Source organism: Melospiza melodia, assembly GCF_035770615.1.
Source record: "Melospiza melodia melodia isolate bMelMel2 chromosome 10 unlocalized genomic scaffold, bMelMel2.pri SUPER_10_unloc_1, whole genome shotgun sequence".
NCBI lineage: Eukaryota > Metazoa > Chordata > Aves > Passeriformes > Passerellidae > Melospiza > Melospiza melodia.
The window spans coordinates 800,920-824,221 of record NW_026948501.1 but is presented as its reverse complement, the minus strand read 5'-3'; the positions used below and the strand labels follow the sequence as shown (position 1 = coordinate 824,221).

Genomic DNA, 23,302 nt, shown 5'->3' with positions numbered 1-23,302 from the left:
CTGTTTTGACTGCTAATTTGCTTTTACTCTACTGCATTTAACTCTCTAAATCTTGACAGTTTGCTTGAATTTTAAAATTTTGGTGGAAAAATAGCATATATCCCAGCAAGAGGTACAACTCATGTGACTGCAAGATGAAGGCCTGTGGCAGGCCTTCCTAGGTGAGCAGACATCTTGAACTTAGTGAACTATGCAGCCTCCATTAGCTTCTGAAATGCAGGGGAGAATCACCAAAAAGCTGGTAGGAGCAACAAGGAAAGCAGGGGGCTTAGGAGGCTGCTGTTACCATTATTTATTACTTGCTATACAGTCGGAGAATCACGCAGAATGGTTTGGGTTGGAAGGACCTTAGAGCCCACCCAGTGCCACCATGCCATGGCAGGGACACCTCCCCCTGTCCCAGGTGCTCCAGCCCTGCCCAGCCTGGCCTTGGGCACTGCCAGGGATCCAGGGCACCCACAGCTGCTCTGTGCCAGCTATTTCATTCTGTCTGGGCTAGCAGGTAGAAATTCAGCCCCAATGTTGTTCATGTGACCCATAAATACAGTCTGATGAGACTCTAACATGAGCAGACACTTGAGCTACAAAGCAGTTTCAATTATTTTCCTTCTCATTATTCTCTTACAGGTGTATTTTCCATTTATAAATTAACTACCTGGAGCAACCCACATTGGGCTTGCAATCAGCAAGTGTTTCTGGAAATGCTAACTATAGGTGAAAAATAATTTTAAATTATATAACAGATTTTATAAGGTACTTTCTATCTTTTAGTTTGTTTCTCTGCATGCCAACATCATATTGGCAAGATTATGTGTAAGACATTTTAAACACAGGCTCACATTTCCTCCTGCATACAGAAGTCTGAGCATAACCTGCACTAGCAGTGCAGAGCAGCAAGAGAATTCAGCAAAGAGGTACTGTGACACAATAGACAAGCAGGTGATCCTTCCTGCAGCAGAACTTCATTGTCTGGTTATGCAAGCGTGAACGAGAATGCTGAAGAAAACGCCAGAAGCCTCTCAGGCAGGCTGGGGAGGCACAGGAAGGAGCTCCCAGTGTGCTGGCCACCACTACCACCGAGTGACCACAAAATGTATTGCTTGTGCTCTCACTGAGCGGCACTAAAGGGATGCCAGCACCAAAAATCCATATTTTCTGAACCTGCAACTAGCATTTTTATTCATTATTCTCTTGATAATATTAATTTTTAGCAAAATTAGAGCCCAGAATCAACACTAAAAAATTTGGGGTATTTTTGTCTTTTTGATCAACTCCATTTTTTTTCCTATGTCAGGAATTAAATTTTTCTTTAAATACATGATTTAAGGAAAATTACTTAACATATCAAGATATGCTATCATATGTAAATCACTGACACAACAATTTATAATCAACTAAAAAGATACAAGTTTTTTATTCAATTACAAATAAAATCTATATACTTAAAACCACCCCAAAATTTTTATGTAGGCTTGGGGTTTTTTTTAATACTTTAAAATATATTTTTTTCAAAGTAGTTCACTAAATACAGCATCTGCAACACAAGGCACAAAACACTAATCACAAAACTGACTGTAAATAAAGTAAAAATTGTTAAGTGAAAATATTAAGTGAAGACAAAAAAATAACCAGCAAGGAGCACACTAATCACAAACTCTTATAACTTGGTTTTTTTATAGTCAGGTTGCTGGCTTGTTTAACAGCTTTGCATTGACACTGTGCACTCTACCAGAAGGTTCCAAGCTTGGCCAGAGGTCTGGAGGTGCTGCTAAATGGCTCCTTAGTTCATAAAATCATCATGCTAATACATAACATCCTACACCATGTCTCTACAGGTAAGGGTATTTTTGGTGGTTGGTTGTTCTTGTTGAGGTTAACTTTTAGTAAATTCAACTAAGCCTAGGCATTTCCTGAAAATCTTTTATTCTAGAAGAGAGAGATAAGAACAATAAAAAATAGACCTTATTAAGGACTCAAACCCTTGATTGGATTCAGCAGCAGTTATAGCCATTTTACTGAGCAAAATGAATAATATCTTGAAAGTATATTTTGCTTTCGTGGCAGCCAATGTTTTACAGGCCAGAGACATACAAAAGTACAATCATCTCTTCCTCTGCATTCGCAGAAACATGGAAAGCATACTGTGGAAGAAGTGTTATTCAAAATGTGGTTCTGGAATGAAATCCTGAGTTATACAATGCAACAGCATTAATCAGATAGATTTCCTGGTATCTTTTTGCCCTTCTCCCTTCAATCAGTGTAGCTCCCTATCACAATTTAAATACATGCACACAAAGCCAAACAAACAAAAAAAACCCCACCAAAAATCGCCAAAAAACAACAAACAAACAAAAAAGCCCACACAAATCTCCCCCTCTCCAAACCCAGTGCTACAAACTGAAGGAATCAACTCTGATGTGTGTGCAGCATGTATCTATTACCAAAGGAGTTATATTGCTCTAAGAAGTCTATTCATGCTTTGAGGAGAAACGCCCTCACATCCAGCACTCTTAGTAAAGTAATGTCAACTTTCTAACCCAGCAAATTGGTAGAAGAGTTTATTTCCTGGTTTTTGTGACACACCTGAGCAGGATTCAAATTCCCTGATGCTGCAAATGGCAACTAGCTGTGGGTATAACTTAGCCAGGAAACTAATGACAGCACAGCTGAGGCCACAGACAGCAGGATATAAACTCTATAAAACCTATATTGAAGTATGATTATTTTTTCCTGCTATAAACATAACCCACCTCCCAACACAGCTCTGACTAAAGTATTAGCTTCAAATTACTCACCCCTCCTAATGCACCACCACCATCTGCTCCTGGCATTGATTCAACTGAGCTGGTGCTGGCTATCTGAGGAGAAAGAGAATGACAGAGAACAGCTTCAACATGGACATTCTTCCTCAAATATATAGGGAAGGGAAGGGAAGGGAAGGGAAGGGAAGGGAAGGGAAGGGAAGGGAAGGGAAGGGAAGGGAAGGGAAGGGAAGGGAAGGGAAGGGAAGGGAAGGGAAGGGAAGGGAAGGGAAGGGAAGGGAAGGGAAGGGAAGGGAAGGGAAGAAGGTGGGGGTGGTGGGGGGAAGAGAAAAGAAAGAGAGTTTGCTTTCAGCCCGTCAATTCTTTGCTTGTGAGCACACTTTAATTTATAGAATCAGATCACAGAATTATAGAATGGTCTGAGTTGAAAGGGATCTTACAGCTCATCTTGTTCCGGCCCCCTGCCATGAGCAGGGACACCTTCCACTACCCCCAGGTGCACATGTGCTCAGCCATCCTCAAATATGGGGTGGGCTGTGATGTGGATGATTTTACAGATGGCACTGAACTGCCAACCTTCCTTTGGGTGCAACCTGTGCCTGTCCCTTACATGCTGCAGAAAGCCAGTGCCAAATTTTGAAGGACACTTCTGTATTGGAGCCTGCCAGCCACACCAGCAAAAGCTCTGTGAAGGTACTTGATTCTGAGAGGAACAAAATTTACTCTATTAAAACACCACTCCATTAAGTTTCTCTTCTTCGTAATCCATTTCAATCCCTAAATAAATGTGAAGTGGCATCTCCATTTATACAGTTATGGAGATGTAAATGTACTAAATACACATAGACGTTTGTATATCTATATATATATATATGTTCCTATAGAGTTAATATATAATATTCATATATCTATATGTAAGCCATATATATACACATTCAATAGCATTCAATAGATATAAAGTGCAAATAAGCTTTGTACATTGAGTACCAAAATCACCGGCTACATTCTAAAAAGAATGGAAAACCACCTTATCTGCAAATGAATTTACAGGGAGTTTGCTAGATTACACAAGGTTTTCAAACTGTTAAATTCTTTATGATAAATTCTCCTGTTATTCCCATAGGTCATTCTTCCTTTGCTGATCAGACAACATCTCTTATTTGAAGATTATCCAAATGGCCAGTGCATTTTGGCACTCTGGCTTCATTTCATTTTAAAGCAAGAAGGTTTAATCTCTGTTTGAGTGGCCAAATTGAAGAGCTATTCATTCTGATGCCTCATTGAGTCTATTTATATTCTAATACAATCAATCAACTCTTTAGAACAAGGAAAGGAGCAAATGCATCCCCTGGGACCAGGGCTGTCCCACCCTAGAGCACTTCCTAAGGGAATACAATTGAATTAAGGGAAGCATCACTACTTAGCTCTAACCAGCTATTTCTGCCTCTGCAAAAACCCAGCAACCCTGAGGTGTTCACATCATCTGTTCCTCAGTCCTCTGCAAAGGGGGCTCTTTTCAGTGGAATCCTAATCAACCCAGGGTTTTACTCTGCCTAGTAAAATGACATCTCTGTGCTCTGATGGGACTCGGAAAAAGAAAAATGTGGAGGAAAAACAAGATTTGAAGAAGAGCTTGAGAAAACCCCCAGCAAATTTAGGGAAAAGAGTAAATTACTCCAGTTGCCTACTCAGATCCCCTTGTCTGTTTGTCTATTTGGAATAATGGGCTAAAAATCAAATACCCTCTACTCTTACCTGGAAAATATTTCAAAAGGGCTTCCCCCTGTTACATTACCATTACCACTCACACTGTCTCAGAGCTGGTAACAATACGGTTATTGACATGTTTGTCAGAACCACTCAGATCTATGGGGAAAGAAACAGCAGCATCTAACATTCATGATTTAACTAACAGAAGCATTCTCAATCTCAGATCCTAGAGATGTCATTTCCACAGAGCTCAGCTCTCTGCTGAGCTTTCCTCGCCAGCCTTCCAAGACTGCACAAATTGGGTCCATCACCACACCAGGTGCCTCCAACTCTTCTGAGATGAAGCAGTGGTGAAAGTGGTCCTTTTCCTTGGGAACATTTTTAGATGGTTTTAAAAACACCTTTCACACAGCCTGAAAATGCTGCAGGTGAAAAGGGAGGAACTAAACCACAAAGGAACCCTAAAGCTTTCCAAAAACCCTTCTTAAATTACTACTGCTACCACACAAGCATGTTCAGAGTTGCATGCACTGGTCATGAACTGCAACCAGTCCTAAGCACCCTAACAGAGAAAATGTATGGCCAATGATGGGAAAAAACCAATGTGACTCTTTTTGCACAGGCTAATTTCTAGTGGCTATTACAGATCCAGACAGGAATCCATGAGTGCATATCCATTTCTTGAGAGAAAAACAAGGGTCACTTTTCCCTCTAAAGTTGCTGCCCAGTGTTCCATAGATGATCTGTCTGGTGGATGCTACCTAGTGCAGCGTATTGCAGTTAGAATGTTCTCAGTATTTGCCCAGTTTTCCTTACAGAAATACTTTACCTTTTTTAACTGACAGCAATTTCTGTCACATTTAGCTGTGACATCAGTTTCAAAGCTGATTATCTAGAGAAGATAATCTCCTAAAAATGCAGGTTAGTATTCTGGCATTAAAGAAATTACAGTACAGACTGCATTAATATCACAGCCAGGGATAAACAAGACTCCTGCTCTGCTTGGCTTTTATGAAGAGTAGAATATAAGTAGGAGGCTACACCATGAACACAGAAGCAAAATCAAATTGAATTTACAAAGTAAGATAATAATAATGAACTTGACCAGACGCTGTGTTTTAATTCCATAGAAAGAAATGTGTTTATTAGTTTACTTATTATTTGGGCTCTGAATGCAGCCTGGCTGTGAATGCAGCCATAAGTTAACTGAAAAATATAGGCATGAATTGACTATTTTCTATTTTTTTCCCCCAAGTATTTTTAGCTGATGAATAGTTCAGGATAAGTAAACTACGCCAGATTCTGAAAATGGCTCATTGCTGGCAGCTATCAGTAGCAGTATTCTAGACTCTACGGAGTATTGAGATCTTCACTGTCAATCTGACTATGTGGGGAGGAAAGGCAATCCAACATCTCTCCTGAGGCCCCTGGAAAATCTGGTAGATAAAAAATCCAGATTTTTTATCTGAGTCACCAAATTAGTCCTGAATCTCCAAGGAGAGATGTCAAAAATGGTTAGGTACCAAAACAAAAGAACCCCAAACAAACAATGTAGTTGGCAGGGAATGGGGAAGATAAAAAGCTCCCAAAGTTCAATCTCTGCAGATGGACCTTCTCTCCCTCTACTCCAAGATCCACCACGTCTGAAGTCATAAAAGTCATAGGCAGCACCATATGATATTCCTAAACATTTTGCTCTCTCAAGCCCCATTTTGTAGCAAATGCCTGTGCTAAGGTTATCACCATCATTTTCAAGTTGAATGGAGAGATACGGTCCTGATGTCAATACTTCTAAAACAAAATTCCTAGCAACACAGAGTGATACCTTATGGCTGTAGAGAAACAACAAACTTTTAAGACTATATTACATATTCAGTTGAAGAGTATTTTTCTGAAATATATTTGCTATCTAGAAGAACAGTATTTCAAGATCCTTTTAAAATGCATAATTTTCCTTCCAAGTCTTTAAAATATTTTAAATAATAATAAAATAACATCAAAGAAATAATCCCAAAATGCATCTCTGATGAGGTGGGGAAAAGTAATAAATAATATCTCTTAGGGACACAAATAACATTCCAGACTGCTAAGCACTTATAACATTGAGGAATTATACCTGTTCTGCTAAAAAAAGCCACCAGCCTGGAAAACATGCCTGATGGGTCTCAGGCAATTGAATTGTCCTGGGTAATTTATTCTGTATCTGCACGGCTGACTAACTGTGACTGATACACATTTGAAAGCCAGAGAAATGGAGATCACTGCCCTGTAATGTCATATAAAAATCCAGAACAAGACTCCACTATTTTAAAGTTAGCTGTGCAAGTCTCAACTGCTGGTAAAACGGTTCTGGCAAAGGAGAATGAAGCACTGGTACTTACTGAGGAATCAGGAGGATGCTCCTCCTCTTGTGAAAAAGAGCTATTGAAAGCTCTGAAGGTCTGGCTGTTCTGTTTGTGCTTTTCTATTGTGGCTTGAATGACCTGAGACAAAGATGTCAGCAAAGATAAGAAGCATCACAAAAAAAAAAACTTCTCTCATAGGAAGATCGGTAGGATTACCATTTGGTGAAAAACCCTTACACTTGTATAAATGAAAGGGAAACTTAAAAGCCTTAAGTGGTGGTGTTAAACCCATTATTGTTTCAGTTAAAAACTAAGACTGCCATCAGACAGTATTTCTACAAGTCAAACTGGAAGAATATACAAGGTCTGGTGCCTCAGTCTCTTCTCATAGTGGGCTTGAGGAATGCAGGGAAGGGGAGCCCAGCTGGAGCCCCCAGATACTTTCTGGGGCCAGCTGGTCAGCACCAGGACCCTGACTGAGCTCCACACTTCTCCATGAGCAACTCCACCACACTGGCCCACCCAGCTTCCCTGCACAGCCACATTAATTCAGAACCCCAAAATGATGATTTCAACTGCTGCCTGCATGGTGATTGCCCTCCTTATCATTGCTGCTTTGTACTAACATGAATCCACTCCCTCTTCTCCTCTTCTGTCCTGTTAAAATAAAAGCAAAATAGAGAAAACATCATTGTTTTACTTAAAACATTTTCAGTAAATTCAATTCACAGCTTCACAGCTTTATATCCATTAGATTTTTAGCTTTGCTACCCACTATTTAAAAACACTATTGATAATTATTCACAGCAATTATTACCAAATGCCAAAAATACTTGAATTGTTGACACAGCGGACCCTACAAGCACTACTATAAACACTGCATTCAGTAAAGGCAATCAACACATTTTGACTTAGGACTGAGATTCTCTTACATATCTGTTACCCACCCCTGCTGCTCACCTCATAATTTAAAGCTCTGTCACACTAGCACAGCCTGTAGATCAATTTCACAAACCTTCAAAGACAGAACAAGTATCATACCTGGCTTGCAGTTCCAATGATCTCTTTTTTCCTGTTATGGAAAATGTATGAGCCACATTTTGCTTGGCAATTTCTTGGACCTGTAAAAAGCACATCAGCTTTTTCACTCATTGAACTTGTCTTTCCAACATTTTTAATGACTTACAAATACAGTCATTCTTAGAAATGCTTAGTCAAAAAGACCAATTGGAATAAAGTATAGAAGTAGAAAAAATAAGGGACTGTTTCCATAGTTACCTGTCTTGTGGCAAAACTTGTGTGTCTGTATCACCAATCACACACCTATGGCAGTAGGGGGAGGTGTGCCAGCCAGGGAACAAGGTAAGGCTCTCAATTCAAACATGTCACACAGTCACCATTACTATACTCTCTTTTTGAATGATTCTTATAAAAATTTCAAAAGCCCAGCTGTCAGAGACTCAAATGTTATAATTTATGTCTTAAACATCTTCATGAAAGACTTTTGCTTGTTATAGCAAAACTGTACAACAGATGCAGAGAAAACCACAAAAACCCTGAATGGAGCCCTACACTGCTCATTGATGAAGATAAGGTAAAGTGACTTAGGGGAGAAGAACACATTCAGAGAGAGATCAAGCTTAGCACCTTCAGGGTGGAAGTCACAGCCCCAGGGCTATCAGCTGCCAGGCTGGAACAGACCCACACACCAAAGGCTGGGGGGAGGAGAGGCTTTGGGTGTGTGATGAAAAAGCCTCTGATTTGAGCAGTGAACACCCATCCTCTGCTGTGCAGAGGAGCTCAGCTCTGGGCTCCTTCACCCTGGCAGAAACCGCATCCTCATGAAGGACAGCAGAGTCATGGTCCATCAAACACCCCCCTACAAAGGGGTCCCCAGACCCTGCACTAGAGATGATGCAACAGATCCATAGTGTTGCAAAGGACAGTGTAAAATGTGCCCTACGCAGGGGAGGCATGTGGGTGCTCCCACCTGGCCCAAACCACTTTCTCAATCCACTGGATTCCACACTTTGCAGCCACAGCTGGCAGGGGGACCCTCACCACCAAGAAGAGCAGATGGAGGGGAGCAATGAGATGTTGTTGGGACCCTGGGAAGGGTGATATGTTTCCACCCAACTGGTGTCACCTTCTCCCTTTCTCCCCACCCATGCACACCTCTTTTTCTATTTCTGTCCTTATTTTCTCTTTCTTTCTCTTTGCCTCTTTTACTATTAAATAAAATATATCACTTTTTTTTGGCACCAACATCGAACTTCATTTGGTTTTAATCAAGTTTCGGGGTACATTTCAAACCTTTCTGGGTTCGATCCATTTTATTCACAGAGGCTTAGTTTCATTTGGTCTTCTGTGTTAAACTGGTTCATAACACCAACCAACCAAAAAAAACCCAAAAAGAGATAAAATCATAGAATCACTAACGTTGGAAAAGAACTTTAAGATCCTCAAGTCCAACCATCAAAACAGCACCATCACATTCACCACAAAACCATGTTCTCAAGTGCCACATCCACATGTTTTTTGAACACTTCCAGAGATGGTGACTCCACTTCTTCCCTGGGCAACCTGTGCCAGGGCTGGAAAACCATTTCAGTGAAGAAATATTCCCTAATATCCAACCTAAGCCTCCCCCAGTGCAACTTGAGGCTGCTTCCTCTCATCCTGTCACACGTTAGAAGAGGCCAACCCTCACCTGGCTACACCCATCTTTCAGGCAGTTGTAGAAAGCGAGAAGGTCTTGCTCCTTATCTCCAGAATCCCCCCAGCTCCCTCATCAGATTTGTGCTCCAGACCCTTCCCCAGCTCTGTTGTGCTTCTCTGGACACATTCCAGAACCCTAAGGTCTTTCTTGTCATGGAAAAACTGCATTGATCCAAAGTGATCCAAAGCTGGGTTTTAGAATTCTACTATATGATGTTATGTATTTAGATTCAGCAGGGATCCAAAGCTATCAAGAACATTAAAAAAAAGAGGAAAGAAGAGATGCAAACCTGCAGTCCTGCAATGTCCATCTTCTCTCGGACACTGAACTTCTGGCCGATCAGCCTCAGTTTTGGCACACAGTACAGCACCATGCTGTTAAACTGCAATGAGGCAAGAGTTTAACTTAGGCACTTACATGCTAGACACAGCCTGCACTGTGAAGGTTTAGGGCTCTGGTGTGTTTTACTCTAAGAGACAGCTCTCAAGAAGAGATTTAAGGTGAAAGTGAGACTGATGGATCATTACTGAGAGAAGTGGGCACACAGAAACACCTCAGCCAGTCACTTCTCCCTTCTGCCCCTCCCTCTGAATTGGACTGCCTTGAAAGCACGAGAGCTCTTCTCCCAGTGCCAGTGAGAGCTGGCCATCTCCTGCAGCAAGGTGGTTTGGCTGGAAACCACCTCCTGTGGCACTCTGCAAAAACTCAGCCTCTGAGGAGGGAGATGGAAAAGACCCCTTTGGGCCAGTAAAGGCACAGCATGAAAGAAAGAAGGAAATCTTTGAGGAAAAAACTACAAGAGAAAACTGCTGCTCAAAAGGAGTAGCTGGGCTCAGCTGGTGAATGCTTTTTGTCTTTAAGCTTGGGAAGATGTAAACATACCACAGAATCATAGATTGAAAGGATGGCTTGGGTTGGAAGGGACCTTGAAGCCTATCTCCTTCCACTGCCTGCCATGAGTAGGGACCCCTTCCACTAGACCAGTGTGCTCTAAGGCCCATCCAACCTGAGCACAGCCCTGAAAATAATAGAGCAGCTGAAACACTCACCAGGAATAAATACCTATCCTGTGCTGTGCCATTCTTTGCTGAAAGTTTCTGAATTTGTCCTTCTTTAATGAGCTCGTTGGCTGGGTTAACAATATCCTCTTCACCACCCAGGCGCTCATAGACTTCCAAAAGCTTGTGCATCTTTTCCTGCCAGTACAAACATCCAGCAATTTAAATTAAAAAAAAAAATTCCATGTGGTCTATTTGCCACTCTTTAAATTCTGTGGTAAATGTATGTAAGTTGAAAGAAAACAGTCTTATATCTTTGCATTTATATTGAAACACATTGCATATTGTTCCGTGCTATTCCCCACTCTGGATTTATCATACTGGATTAGTTATACTTGGATTGTACCATTTAATGACACTTTGAGATAAATTTATTTGATACTTTTATACTATTACTATTCAATGCTAAATATGTATTATAGAATCATAAAGGTTGAAATAAATCTCTAAGATCATCAAGTCCAAATATTAATCTTTGGAACTTTAGAAGCAATGTCCAATAAAATCACTGGCCAAGCTGGAGACCTGTACACTACCAAATAATGGAAGCATGATTTATTTCTTCTACTGCACTACAACAAGAGTAAGCAGCCAACAATTAATTCAACCCTCCACTAACTTTTGGGGATATTGCTACAGCATTTCCTTTCCTTTCAGTCTGGCTTGGACCTCAAGCAGCAAAATTATTATAACAGCCTTTTCCAATGTGTTCTTGTGTGCTAACAGAAAAAGCAACCGACACAGAAACCAATGAGCCAACGAGTTGTTTCATATTCCTGATATCTGCAGAGATACTGTACAAAGCTCCCAGGAGTTAAGAGGCCCAAAACCAGAAAAATTTCCACCAAAATATATCCTTATCAAGAGAACATGCCAGACTCAAATAGAAACAGATGGTTTCCTAACTATGCTTTCAGACATACTGGAAATACACAGACATCAGCTGGCTACTTCCCCATAGCAGCCACAGGAAACATGGTCTCATGGTGTCCCCACCAGCTGAGAGAGGAAGTAATGGTCTGATAGGGAAGTGAACATAAACCTTGGACCTAAGCCAGATACACAGCATTTCAGGTCTGTTTGATACAAAATATCCTGAGACATCTGGGTGCACCAAAGGGATAACATCTGCAGCTGTAAAGCCCATTTACTTTAATGCACTAGCTCTTCTATGTGTAAAACCTGTGCTAATGTCCAAAATCTCCACATCTGACTGCCCAGCTTTTGAAGCACAGCTTTCTGAAGCTACTGATGCATGCAAAATGCACATTCTGTGCACTTAAGATGGGCCAAAATCAAATCAAAGCAACCTTCATTCTGTTGAAGAACTGTAGGACTAAAAAAACAGTGTGAAAATCTGCAAGGACACCTTGTGAATGGGTCTAATTGGAATACTTCCAACACTTCTCAAGGACAAGCAAATAACGGGTTTTATGAATACTTCCTTTTTCAACTCATTGGGTCCTTAAGAATGAGGGAGGTGGAATTTAAGCCAAACAAGCCACAGAAAACTGCATTTGCAATAAAAAGAACTCCGACATCCAACACATGTTTAAAGCCTGAGTGACAGGCAGATTTCCTCTCCAGTTACCGTGCTGAGCCTGTTGCAATGGGAGGCCCTCAGCTGAGCCAAGTGTTTCAGTCAGATCACAATTCTGTTCTGGAATTGCTACTCACCATCTTCCGGATGGCTGCATTGGAATGGTTTGCTGCTGTTGATATCAGCTCCAGCGACTCTGCAATAAAGGTACCAACAGTTATGCATTCTCTAGATTATATATTTTAATAGCACCTTGGGAGACAGGTTCACCTCTCTGAGTAGTTTTTCCTTCAAAATTGATGATACATAAGCAATTATGGACACAATCAGTTCTGCCTGTTCAACTGATCTATGTTTCATCCTTCTCTCCTAAAAATCTAGTTGAGCCAAAGCACACAGTGACAAAGAACCCTCACTTTCTAGGAATCACCTATTAAAAGTCAAGTTTCACTTAAGTCTTCTCAAGCATATTTTTGTTTTCCTAAAACAGGGATTGCCAGCTTATGGTGATATGGACATTCTTTTGGTTGAGAGCAAAAACTCCTTGTAATCAAGAGAAGTCCACTTCTCCTGTTTCACCATATAAACAGAGTCTATCTGGTTTTCTTGGCAAGAAATACACATTTAAATTCAATACAAATTTAAAACCATTTTTCCTTTCTTCCTCGGGCTACTGCAAGGATGTCTTCCTGTCTTTGTCCTTAGCCACACAATGGAGTAAACAAAAAAGTTAGATGTTCTACTACAGCAAACTTCAACATATTGTCACTGTTTGTTTGCCAAAGCTGCTTTCATTCCTAGAGCAGGTATTCCAACCCTTTTCTTCTCAACTCCAAAAGCATTCAAAATCCCTTTGTTTGGTAATAATTTGATTAATTCAAATCTCCATTTCTACCATAGTCCTGGCTGTAAGTATCTGAACACACAAAGAAAAACTGCCCAGGATTTCATTGTGCTTTTAGATTGAGAGGCGTTTACATGTACTTTCAGCATCTTTCCTGTCTGGAGATTCTTCTGGAAGTTTCTTTAAGTAGTCCTTCAGGAGAAGCTCATAACGAGGAATCCTTTGCACTGGTTCAAGCATATGATGCTGCAAAGTCAGGTTTCCACACACCTCCTGTTTCTGTAATGGAGAGAAAGCAAGAACAGGAGGGTTTGATTTTTTTCTGCCTTTGGTGTATAACAGAATGAAAAATGACCATTCACATACAACTAGAAGAGTGTACAGGAGCTTCTCAAGCCATCATAGGTCGACAGACTCATTAGGTTGGAAAAGACTGAGATGATCGAGTTCAAACATAAACCTAACACTGCCAAGGCCAACTAAATCAAGTCCCCAAGCGCCACATCTGCATGTCTTTTAAATCCCTCCAGGGATAGTGATTCCATCACTGCCCTGGGCAGCCTGAGCCAGGGCTGGACAACCCTCTCCATCAAGTAATATTTCCTAATATCCAATCTAAACCTTCCCCTGGCACAGTTTGAGGTCATTTCCTCTTGTCATGTCTCTTGTTCGCTGGAAGCAGAGCCCAACCTATCCCACATCTGCCTCTTCCTGTCAGGGAGTTGTGCAGAGTGAGAAGGTCCCTCCCAAGCCTCCTTTTCTCCAGGCTGAGCCCCTTCCCAGCTCCGTTCCCTGCTCTGGACACACTCCAGCCCCTGCAGCTCTTTCTTGTTGTCAGGGGCTCAAAACTGACCCCAGCATGTCCAGCACAGGGGATGGGCACTGCCCTGGCCCTGCTGCCACACCAGTGCTGAGCAGCCCAAGGTGCCCTGGTCCTTCCTGCCCACCTGGGCTCCTGTTCAGCCACTGCCACAGCACCCCCAGGGCCTTTGCTGCCCCTCTGGCTCAGCCTGGAGCTGCTGGGGGTGTTGTGACCCAAGGACAGGACCTGGCACTTGGCCTTGTTCAGCCTCAATCACTGGCCCATGACCCAACCTCTCCAGAGCTGGAGAGCCTGACAGCAGATATCAGAGCTGGCAGCTTTTATGTGAATCTTCATCCCATGTCGGGCATTTTCTGCTGATATGCAACTATCTTCTTTCAGAAGGCTCAGAAAAGCTTGTCCCATCCATGGCCCTGTGCAGCATTGTTCTCCCAACTTCATGAAATCACAATGCCCCCAGGAATGTACTGCTTGCCAGAGCTCACTGTATGAGCAGTAGGAACACTGCTCACACATCAGCTTTGAAAGGCAGAGCTCTCTCAAATTCTGCTTCTTTTTCACTTGGCCAAGAAGGGGAGGAGATTTGAGTCTGGTTACACAAAACACCATCCAATAAGGCACCAATGTGCTCTGCTTACAATGGCACTGAGTATTGCAGTGTACTTGTTTTCATAGGATCCCGTGAAGCAAAAGAATATTTTCGTTTAAAAGAGGAGAGATGAGAATCTCAGTAAGAACCAGTAACTTGCTTTAAAGCACACAGGAAGTTTCTGCTAGTGATGTAATCTGACTCCACAGCAGCATGTTAACCACAGACACACACAAGCTCTTCTACACATCATTATTTTTACATCAGCCCACTAATGTGGTCTGCTCTCATGTAAACAACCTCTCTATAACGATGTTAATCTCACTGTGTATTTCTCAGAGAAAGGAACTTCTTTCAAGTATCTGCAATTTCCTCATAAATATTCCAGCCCACACCACACTGCTGACTCGCTCCATTCTCACAGCAAGACTGGAGATAATGGGATGAATGTCTGAGAGAAAAATATTAGCTATCTTTCCAGAAATTCAAAGGACTAAATTTGATAAGTCACAGTCATCAACTTATTAGTAACATTTGATTTTTGTTTTCTGCTTTCCCTAATTTAACATAATTAGTAACAGTGAATGCCTAACGCTGTATATTATATATACACTATTCCGTTAGCAGCTTAGGCAGACAGTGCATCCCTGAAGGATCACAACATACTTCAACTGGTATGTTGAAAACTATCAGTGGCTTTTGATAGTGCAGAGATATGTCAAATAAGTGGACTAAGCATTCTGGGTCCAATCTCTGCCTCCTGCAGCTATAATCACCGAGCAACAGAGCAAAAGGTGCTGTGTAGGTGTGACTAAATAACCTGCAGTGCAATTCTGTCATCAGCAGGCGTCCAGGCGCATCTCCCGCCTGCATCGCCAGTGCCCACACTGCCTGGCAAGAGCTCTGCCCAGGCAACAGCAGAGCTGCCCGTGGTCTGCAACCGGTGAAGACCAACAGGCGACATACATGGTTTATGCTGGAAGCTCCTTGGTGGGAAGAGACAGGTGACTTTCAGAGAAGGGAGTTGCCTGTGCTGTAGGGAAAACAGTCCCAAATGGATTACCCTGCAGAAAGCCATGACTTGCCACTGGCTGAGGACAGCAAAACACAGTGCTGGTGTGTGTGCCCTTGGTGGGAGCAGGACGGGTACAGGCAAAAGAAGGGTAAGAAAAGGTCCTGTGGAGCAGTAGCGGGGCAGGAAAGGACCTCCCCCAGTCCTTGTTTCTCCAAACTTCTGTCTTGAGTCTCTGACACAGCCCTAAACCTCCACTCAGGGCCTCTCCTCTCCCAGCTTGCCAGGGGATTACTTGATTCCCAACAGCTGGCCCAGCCACAGTCCTCCCATTTAGGGCAGGCAGCTGTGCTCCCTGTTCAGCTTAACCCACTCCTTGCCAGCCCTTCCTTCCCAAAGGATGGTATCTGCCTTCCAAAGACTGGCAGAGAGATGCTTATGAGCATCCTGGAGCCTGGAGCATCCATTCAGCTGGCCCAGGGGACGAGCAGGATAGAACAGTTTTATGGATACACCAGCATAACCAGAGCTCTTCCCCTCTCCCTGCACAGCTTTTTGTGCAATTATGAGAAAACACATGAAAATCCATCTCAAGCGTCCTCCTGTGGAGCTGTGATCCTGAGCGCAGCTTGCCACTTTGGAAGCCTCAGAAAAACCAGACAAACAGCAGATGCTGTTAGTGACATATCCAAACCTAAGCCCACCCACCTCAGAATGAAACTGTATTTAATAAAAAAAAAATAAAGTTAGAAATGAGGAAGATAAATTCAAAAGAGTCAGAATTACTGGGCCAAAGGTGAAGTTTCATTCTGTGATCTGACGGAATCATGGAATAGTTTGGGTTGGAAGGGACCTTGAAGACCATCCAGCCCAACCCTCATCCACGGTCCCAAGTTGCTCCAAGCCCCATCCAGCCTGGTCTTGAACATTTCCACGGATCCAGGGGCAGCCACAGTTTCTCTGGGCAGCCTGTGTCAGGGCCTCACCACCTTCACAGGGAAGAATTACTTTCCAATATCCAATCTAACCCTGGCCTCTGTAAGTTTAAAAAAAATTAAAAAAAAAAAAAAAAAAAAAGAAGAAGAAAGGAATGCCACTAAAATTGTGTAATTTTAGTATGTCTTATTATCTTGACAATGTGTGTCATTAACTGGGAAACAAATAAATACACTGAATTAAGTGAGGATCTCTCACTCCTGGTTCTAGCCAGCAGAGCGTTAATTTTTTCCAGTAGCCAGGAGGGGTGTGGCCAGGGCCTCAATGTTAGTGGATAACACCTCAGGTCATCGCCAGGCTGGAGGAGAGGGTTTCATTTCAGAGAAGGTTCCTTATGGGGGAGCAAGTGTGGCACATGGAGCAGTTTGGGTGATGCTGGTCCTGACTGGAGGGAGTGGTTTTGGTGAGTAGCTGCAGCTGGATTGAACTCTGCACTCTCTTTTTGGTACACCTTTATTTTTATTATTAATATTGTTGCTCTTACTGTTTGTTTTCTTATCTCATTGTTTCCAGTAAATTGCTCTTACCTCAACCCATGATTTTTGCTTTTTGGGCCTCCAGCTCTCCTCTTCAGATACTCCCAGAGGAGGGGAAAAGGGCAGTGGGAGAAAACAAAGGAGTACTAGTGTGGTTTTGGAGTCTCTAAACTGGGGAGTATCATTCCTAAACCATTACAATCTCCAAGTCCTATTATGTGAATTAAAAACATACCTGTATATTCTGAACAACATCTTTGAAGGGAGAGGACCGCTGCATACATGTGTTCACTATGTCCATTGCCCTGTCAAAGTTCTTTACATACTCTCCATACATCTTCAGAAAAGGAGCAAGTTTCTGCAGGATATCTCCTAGCCGTGGGTTGACGCTCCTGTGGTAAAGAGACAGGTAAGTACTGAAATCTCTGGAAATGAATGGTATCTTCAGAGAGAAAACACAGCTGTAAGAGTTCCACAGTTGTCTCCCACATGCAGAAGCATTTACACATATGTGCAATCAAGACAGGCTAAGTTCAGTTTATGGTAATCTATGCAATATCCTAGATGAAACTTCAAACATGAATCCTGTTGTAAAAGGGATGACATTTCTCCCCTCACTGTCTTAAGTGAAAAGCAGACTGACTATACATCATTAAAAGAACTTCTGCCCAACACTAAATCTTGTGGGAAACTTTTACTTATTAAAAATAATCTCTTCCACCACAGCCCAACATCTGAATTGGTTTTAATGCAAAGAGATGGCTCAGTTCAACAGGGTAATCCCTAGGGGCTAGTAACCCCAGGCTGGAGCAGCAGTAGCCACAAATCTCTCTCTGCCAAAGACAGGGCCAGGCAGAGAGCCAGCCATTCTCCCCCAGCCTGCTTGCAAGCCCCTCTTTAGCCAGTTGACAAGCTTCTATCCTCCTCTGACTCCCAGACTCTGCAGTTTTCCTCTCCTCTGTCACAGCTGTCCCTGCAAGTGCAAATCAGGCACAGAGGTGCTGAGACTCATTCACCCCTTCTGGTCACTGACAAACGTGTGAAGGCTGGACTCAGCCAAGAGAGAGGCAAACCCTGGTCTTGTCTTGATCAATCAGGGGACCTGCAAAGGTCAGCACTATCTGCACCTGCCGCTGCAGGACACCATGCACCCAATGTGTCCCCTCAAATTGGATTTCCTAGATCTGACTTACAATTAACCTTTCTACCTACCACGGTGTTTCTGCCTTATCTACAGCTTACAGCATCACAGAATCATTAGGGTTGGAAAAGACCTCTAAAACCAATAAGTTCTACCTTCAACCTCATTAAAGCAGCCAAATTTTAAATGGTATTCGAAAATATTTATTTCAGCTATGGGGCCAAAAGAAGCAATTTTATTCCTTCCTAGTACTGTAATTTCATAGTACTGCAATAATAGGAGAGTAGGAATGCAGTAAGGAAAACAGCTCTGGTAATACTTCCAACTAAAAAAACGCTCACCATGTATTCTGGAAGTTTTGAGTGCTCAGGCCTTCTCCTTAAGTCAGAAATGTTTGAGAGTTAGTAAATAACTAATGTAACTACTGCATTAAACAATAAAAAATTTGGACTTAGACTAGGCCTTATGGTTGCAACAGTTTCTTGAAAATGCATTTTTTAAATAATTGTAGTGACAGCTACCTACCATTCTTGTGTAATTCTTGTTTTGAGCTCAGGAAGAAGAAATTGTCCATGGAAACAATAGATGGAAGAAATATTTGAGAAGATGCCTGTTATCACTTCAGATGAGATCCCTGCTTCGGACAATTTAGTGCAAAAAACCTGCAGAAGGCAACAAAACAGTACCAACATTTTTAACGAAAAACAGTCCTAGACATGCTGATTTTAGATTGCAATTTTGCAAAGCTGACTGCTTAGAACAGAGCTGCAGATTTTGACCCCTGGTAGCCAGTCCTTGGAGTCTTAAGGAGGTTCACAAAATTTAATCACCCAGAATTAGATATATCACTATAGGCCATTGAAAAAACTAGGAAAGTCTGAGCTATAATTCAAAAAAGATTGAAATGACTGGGAAGATCAGACATCTCATATTTGAGTGCAAGCTGCAAACATCATTCAGTCCCTGAAAAGCATTTACTGCTATTTACACAAAGCAAAATAAATAATGTGATTGGGTTTTTCTCAGTAGGAAAAATTGCACTATATTGAACAAAAGGAAAAGACATTCCCTAGATTTCTATGGTCCAGAAACAGTTTCTGTTAATCTAATACAAGCACTGTAAGTCTTTCATACAGCTCCAAGAGTTGTTAGGGTGAAGCATTCTCCAAGTTACAGCTTCTAACAGTATTTCTTGCCAGGTGACAGTTTTCTATTTTTTTTTCTTCTACTCATTTTTAAAAAGCACTTTGCTAGAAATATGTCTCATCCTCATTTTTATTTCTTTCCTGCATATTCATGTTTTTTTTGTTTGAGGTAATTATAGAAATGTCTGAATTGTGTAGCATCAACTCCAAGTCTATGGGGAACAAAGTTCAGACTCATCACACCAGTTTCACTTCACCCCCATGTGTAAACATGATGGGCAACAATTACAAAACAGACTGGTAAAAAAATAGCTGGCTGTAGGCTCAGGGCTAACACATGTGGCCTGATTTTAGTACAACTTCAACTTCTTGCACATCAAAGAGCAATCACAGATTTCATCATTTCTTAGTGCCTTCATTATCCCTGTGGTTTCCTCTCCCCACACACCCAGGGAGGAACCGAATGCTGGCAGTGTCCGTGTCCTGGACTGCTGCTTTCCCATTTCCCTTTCTGCCACCCCAATCCTCTGTCTCCTTTCAGAGAACCCTCTTGCTCAAAGCTCACATCTGGGATCCACGGCACACAGCCTGGCAGGCAAACTCCATCTTCCACCTACACACAGCATTTGTACTGAGCTACAGCTTAGGCACTGGACAGGAGACATCATTGCTGCTCACTGGAAAGAAAGGAGAGTTAATTCAAAATGGATTTACCTGGTCCAAGAGATGGAGTCTTTTAACATACGCTTCTTCTGTGTGGAGCAGCTCATTGGCGATGTTGAATAGCTTTTGGGGCTCTGTACACTGAAAAAAAAAAAAGTTACAAATGACACCATCCATCTGCACCTCCACACCTAAGTTCCACCAACTGTTCTGTTTTTCATTTTGTCAGTGGCCTAAATCCTACCACCAGAGGAGCCTGGAGTGAAAGAGGTTAACACATTCCAGAATCTACCCCACACCTCTCAAAAGATCACTTTGTTCCAGAGATATTTCATTGCTGTTTTCTGAAAGAGCAATTAGTAATGCAATCGGTGTCTGGTCAGGACATCACTTGAGTTCATTACGACTTTATAAAAAGAACCAGAAACATCCTCTAAACCTGGAAATAAGTCTAGTTAATTTGAAAAATAAGGCAACAGATTGTAAATAAACTGTTCTTGTTTTTGGATTCAGGTCCTGTAACTAAAATGAAAACTAGAAATCAGGTTGTTTGGCCAGATTTCTACTCTTGCTAGCACAGCATTACTCTCTATGGCATATTTCTAAGATTTTTGTGCAGCTTTATACACAGGCCAGTTCCCTGGAAAGAATTTTCATCAAGGTAACCCAAATTACTCAGTGAAGCCTTTCATTAAGCTCATTAAAAAAAAAAAAAAAAAAAAGAGAGAGAGAGAGAGAGAAAGGACTACTTAAAAACTCTAAATACAGTTTTAAAGCACTGACTTTAGGCACTGTTCAGCCAAAAGCTACATAGACCCTTCATTCACTAAGTGCTTAATAATATCTGAATTACTAGAATACAGGTTTGAGCTTCCCAACAATCTTTTAAAGTGTTAGATTTTAAACACCATGCCTACATATAATGAAACCAGTCCAAAACAGTGTTGGCTGGCTTGTGTTCAGGAATACAAGCATGGAAAATAGGCAGAAAGGATGATCCAATGTAGGGAAACTTTACTGGGCTGGATCCAGAAAAAAAGACAAATGCACTGAAGGTAAGAGGTGCATTAACGATTCCTGGAATGCAGAACATTGACTGGGTGCAATTAATCACTATTTCTATGGGAAAACTGAAGGGCATCAAATAAAATCACCAAGGTGCTGCTTCCTCAAGAAACACAACATTGCTGGCAGTAACCTTCACACAGGTTCACAAAAGAACCAGAAATATCCACAGAGGAAAAATTTAGCTGAAGTCTATTAAACACATGGGGCAATTGCCAGTTCAGGAAGTACCTGGGCCTGTCACCAGTAGCAGTGCTCAATCCCAAATGTCTGTCTCTGGTGCTCACATTTGGGGCAAGGACTTGTAGATGTAACCCTGTGAGCCGCCATCAGATTGTTGGAAAACATCAAATAAAGGCTCTCTTTAAGCTTCTTCAACATTACCGTGTTTTGTTTCCAAATAAAGTTGATGAGAAAAATTTAAACATCAGCCCTCCACAGAGATTCCGACAAACTGCAGTACAACTGAAAACTTCAAAGGTTTTTCAAAGAAAGCCGTGAACTCCAACAAATCAGACCCACAATTATCCTACATGGAATGAGGTGCCACTTGGCATGAAGTACTCATAGCTCCATGATGTAAGTATTATTGAAGGAAAGTAAATAGCTTTCCTTTATTTGAAGCAACATCAGACTTCCTTTGAAGCAATCCAGGCACAAATTTGAATTATTTCCAGGCACAAATCTGAAGACAGGAAAACATGAAGTTCTGACAGGGACTCTATCTGCCCCACCTCTCAAATTATTCCAAGTCAAATACTCTTTTAACTCTTTCAACATGCTACACAACATCGTGCTCTGTTCACTATATATTAATATTTAGGGGAAGTGAAAAACAAAACAAACCACAGCACAATAAGTCTTGAAACTGTTCCAAGCAAATACATCTTATTACAGTTTACACTGCAGTGCTCTGCTGGCCCAGTCAAACCCAGTAACTACAAGGATCTCTCACTGAGAAAGAATTTATCTACTGGTGTTGCTGGGCACAAAGGAGTGCTCAAATGAAAGGCACTGATGTAACCAGCTGGCATGCCAGTCACCAAGAGCATCCTTTCAGTTGTTTGAATTCAGAATTGGAAAAATACTTATTTCCAACCAAATACATTTGTACTCAGAAGTAAATCTTTACATAGCACAGGTAGTTTTTTAGCTCCTGACCTTCACCATCTGCAATTCAGCTTATATTTCAAGAAAACTTGCTGACATCTTCTTAAATACTAAACAAGGGCTTAATAGACTCAGCTTGAGCTCAGTTTTACAGTGACTCTATCTTCAGTTGCTCTCTCTGCTAAGCAGAGAGGTAGGCACATTTTTTCAGACAAATTTGCAACATATTTGCCTTTCAATGGGCATAACATTTTAAATGAAACTATAGATTAATTAAACGTGAGGCAGTCCCATTCTTCTAACTTCATTTTGTGCCATGGTGGGATAGCTTTAACAAAGCCCAAGCCATCATTCAGTTCACTAGGAACAAGATATTTCATGGTCCATGTTTCTAAAGGAAAAGTAAAACAAACCTGCAAATTGAGATTATGCTCTGCTTTGTGCAGTGCTCTTGCTGAGTGACTGCTTGCCACAAGCCACAGCATCTCCTGTGCAGTCATTCCCTAGAACCTTACACCTACTGCAAAGGCTGGACAGAACAGTGTGGCTGGAGGGGTGACAAGAAAGATGAGAAAATTGAAGAGGGAGGTGTTGACTTCACAACACAAAATTCACTCCAGCGCTCAAGGCAGCATGATGCACTTTCACTTTGTGAACGATTCAAAAATTCATTTTCAGCTGCAGCTGTCCATAAAACATTTTAAATAAAAAGAAACAACAGCCTGAAGTCAAACAGAACCAGTTTCTAATGAAGGTCAGATTCACACTTGGAATGCATTTGGACCTTAAATCTTGCAGCAACCATTTTCCATACAATGGGTGTGCACAACTACATTCAGTCAGCATCAGTCTCACATAGGGCACATAGGGCTTTCAGCAAATCTTGCAAGAGAGCTGCTGGGATAGAGCTTAGGTTAAAATCATACATGGTTATGCATCAAAACTCCATCAGTCAGCCCTGCAAAGACCACAAAAAGTCACAGAAAGATTACAGGCCACTTCCTACTCAACAATCCTGAAAATAATACAGAAAAGTTATCCTATGCTTGGTTGTCTTTGTTGCACTGAAATCACATTTTCCTTAAGATATTTAAATCATCATGGTGTCATATCTGAATTTTCTCAACCAACATTATGACTAAAACATTGACATACAGACTTTTTTTCTGAATATACATGGAGATAATCTCACCCAAAGGTCATAGTAGCAGGATTGCAAGCCAAATTTTACAACACACACTAGACAATGAAATCAGATGTGAAACCCCAGCCACATACAGGCAGAATGGAAGCATGTGTCCATG

At 41.6% G+C, this 23,302-nt stretch overlaps 1 protein-coding gene across 1 annotated transcript in view; it reads right to left on the bottom strand.

Annotated features, from left to right (window-relative positions):
• FGD3 (FYVE, RhoGEF and PH domain containing 3) overlaps window positions 1-23,302 on the bottom strand; it is a 94,588-nt gene that overhangs the window by 12,883 nt on the left and 58,403 nt on the right. The window contains 11 exon segments of the mRNA XM_063181842.1: window positions 2,796-2,858; window positions 6,854-6,955; window positions 7,444-7,474; window positions 7,859-7,938; window positions 9,826-9,918; window positions 10,586-10,732; window positions 12,272-12,330; window positions 13,119-13,257; window positions 17,110-17,266; window positions 18,541-18,677; window positions 19,875-19,964. Of these exon segments, the coding sequence (XP_063037912.1) occupies window positions 2,796-2,858; window positions 6,854-6,955; window positions 7,444-7,474; window positions 7,859-7,938; window positions 9,826-9,918; window positions 10,586-10,732; window positions 12,272-12,330; window positions 13,119-13,257; window positions 17,110-17,266; window positions 18,541-18,677; window positions 19,875-19,964 (1,098 nt within the window).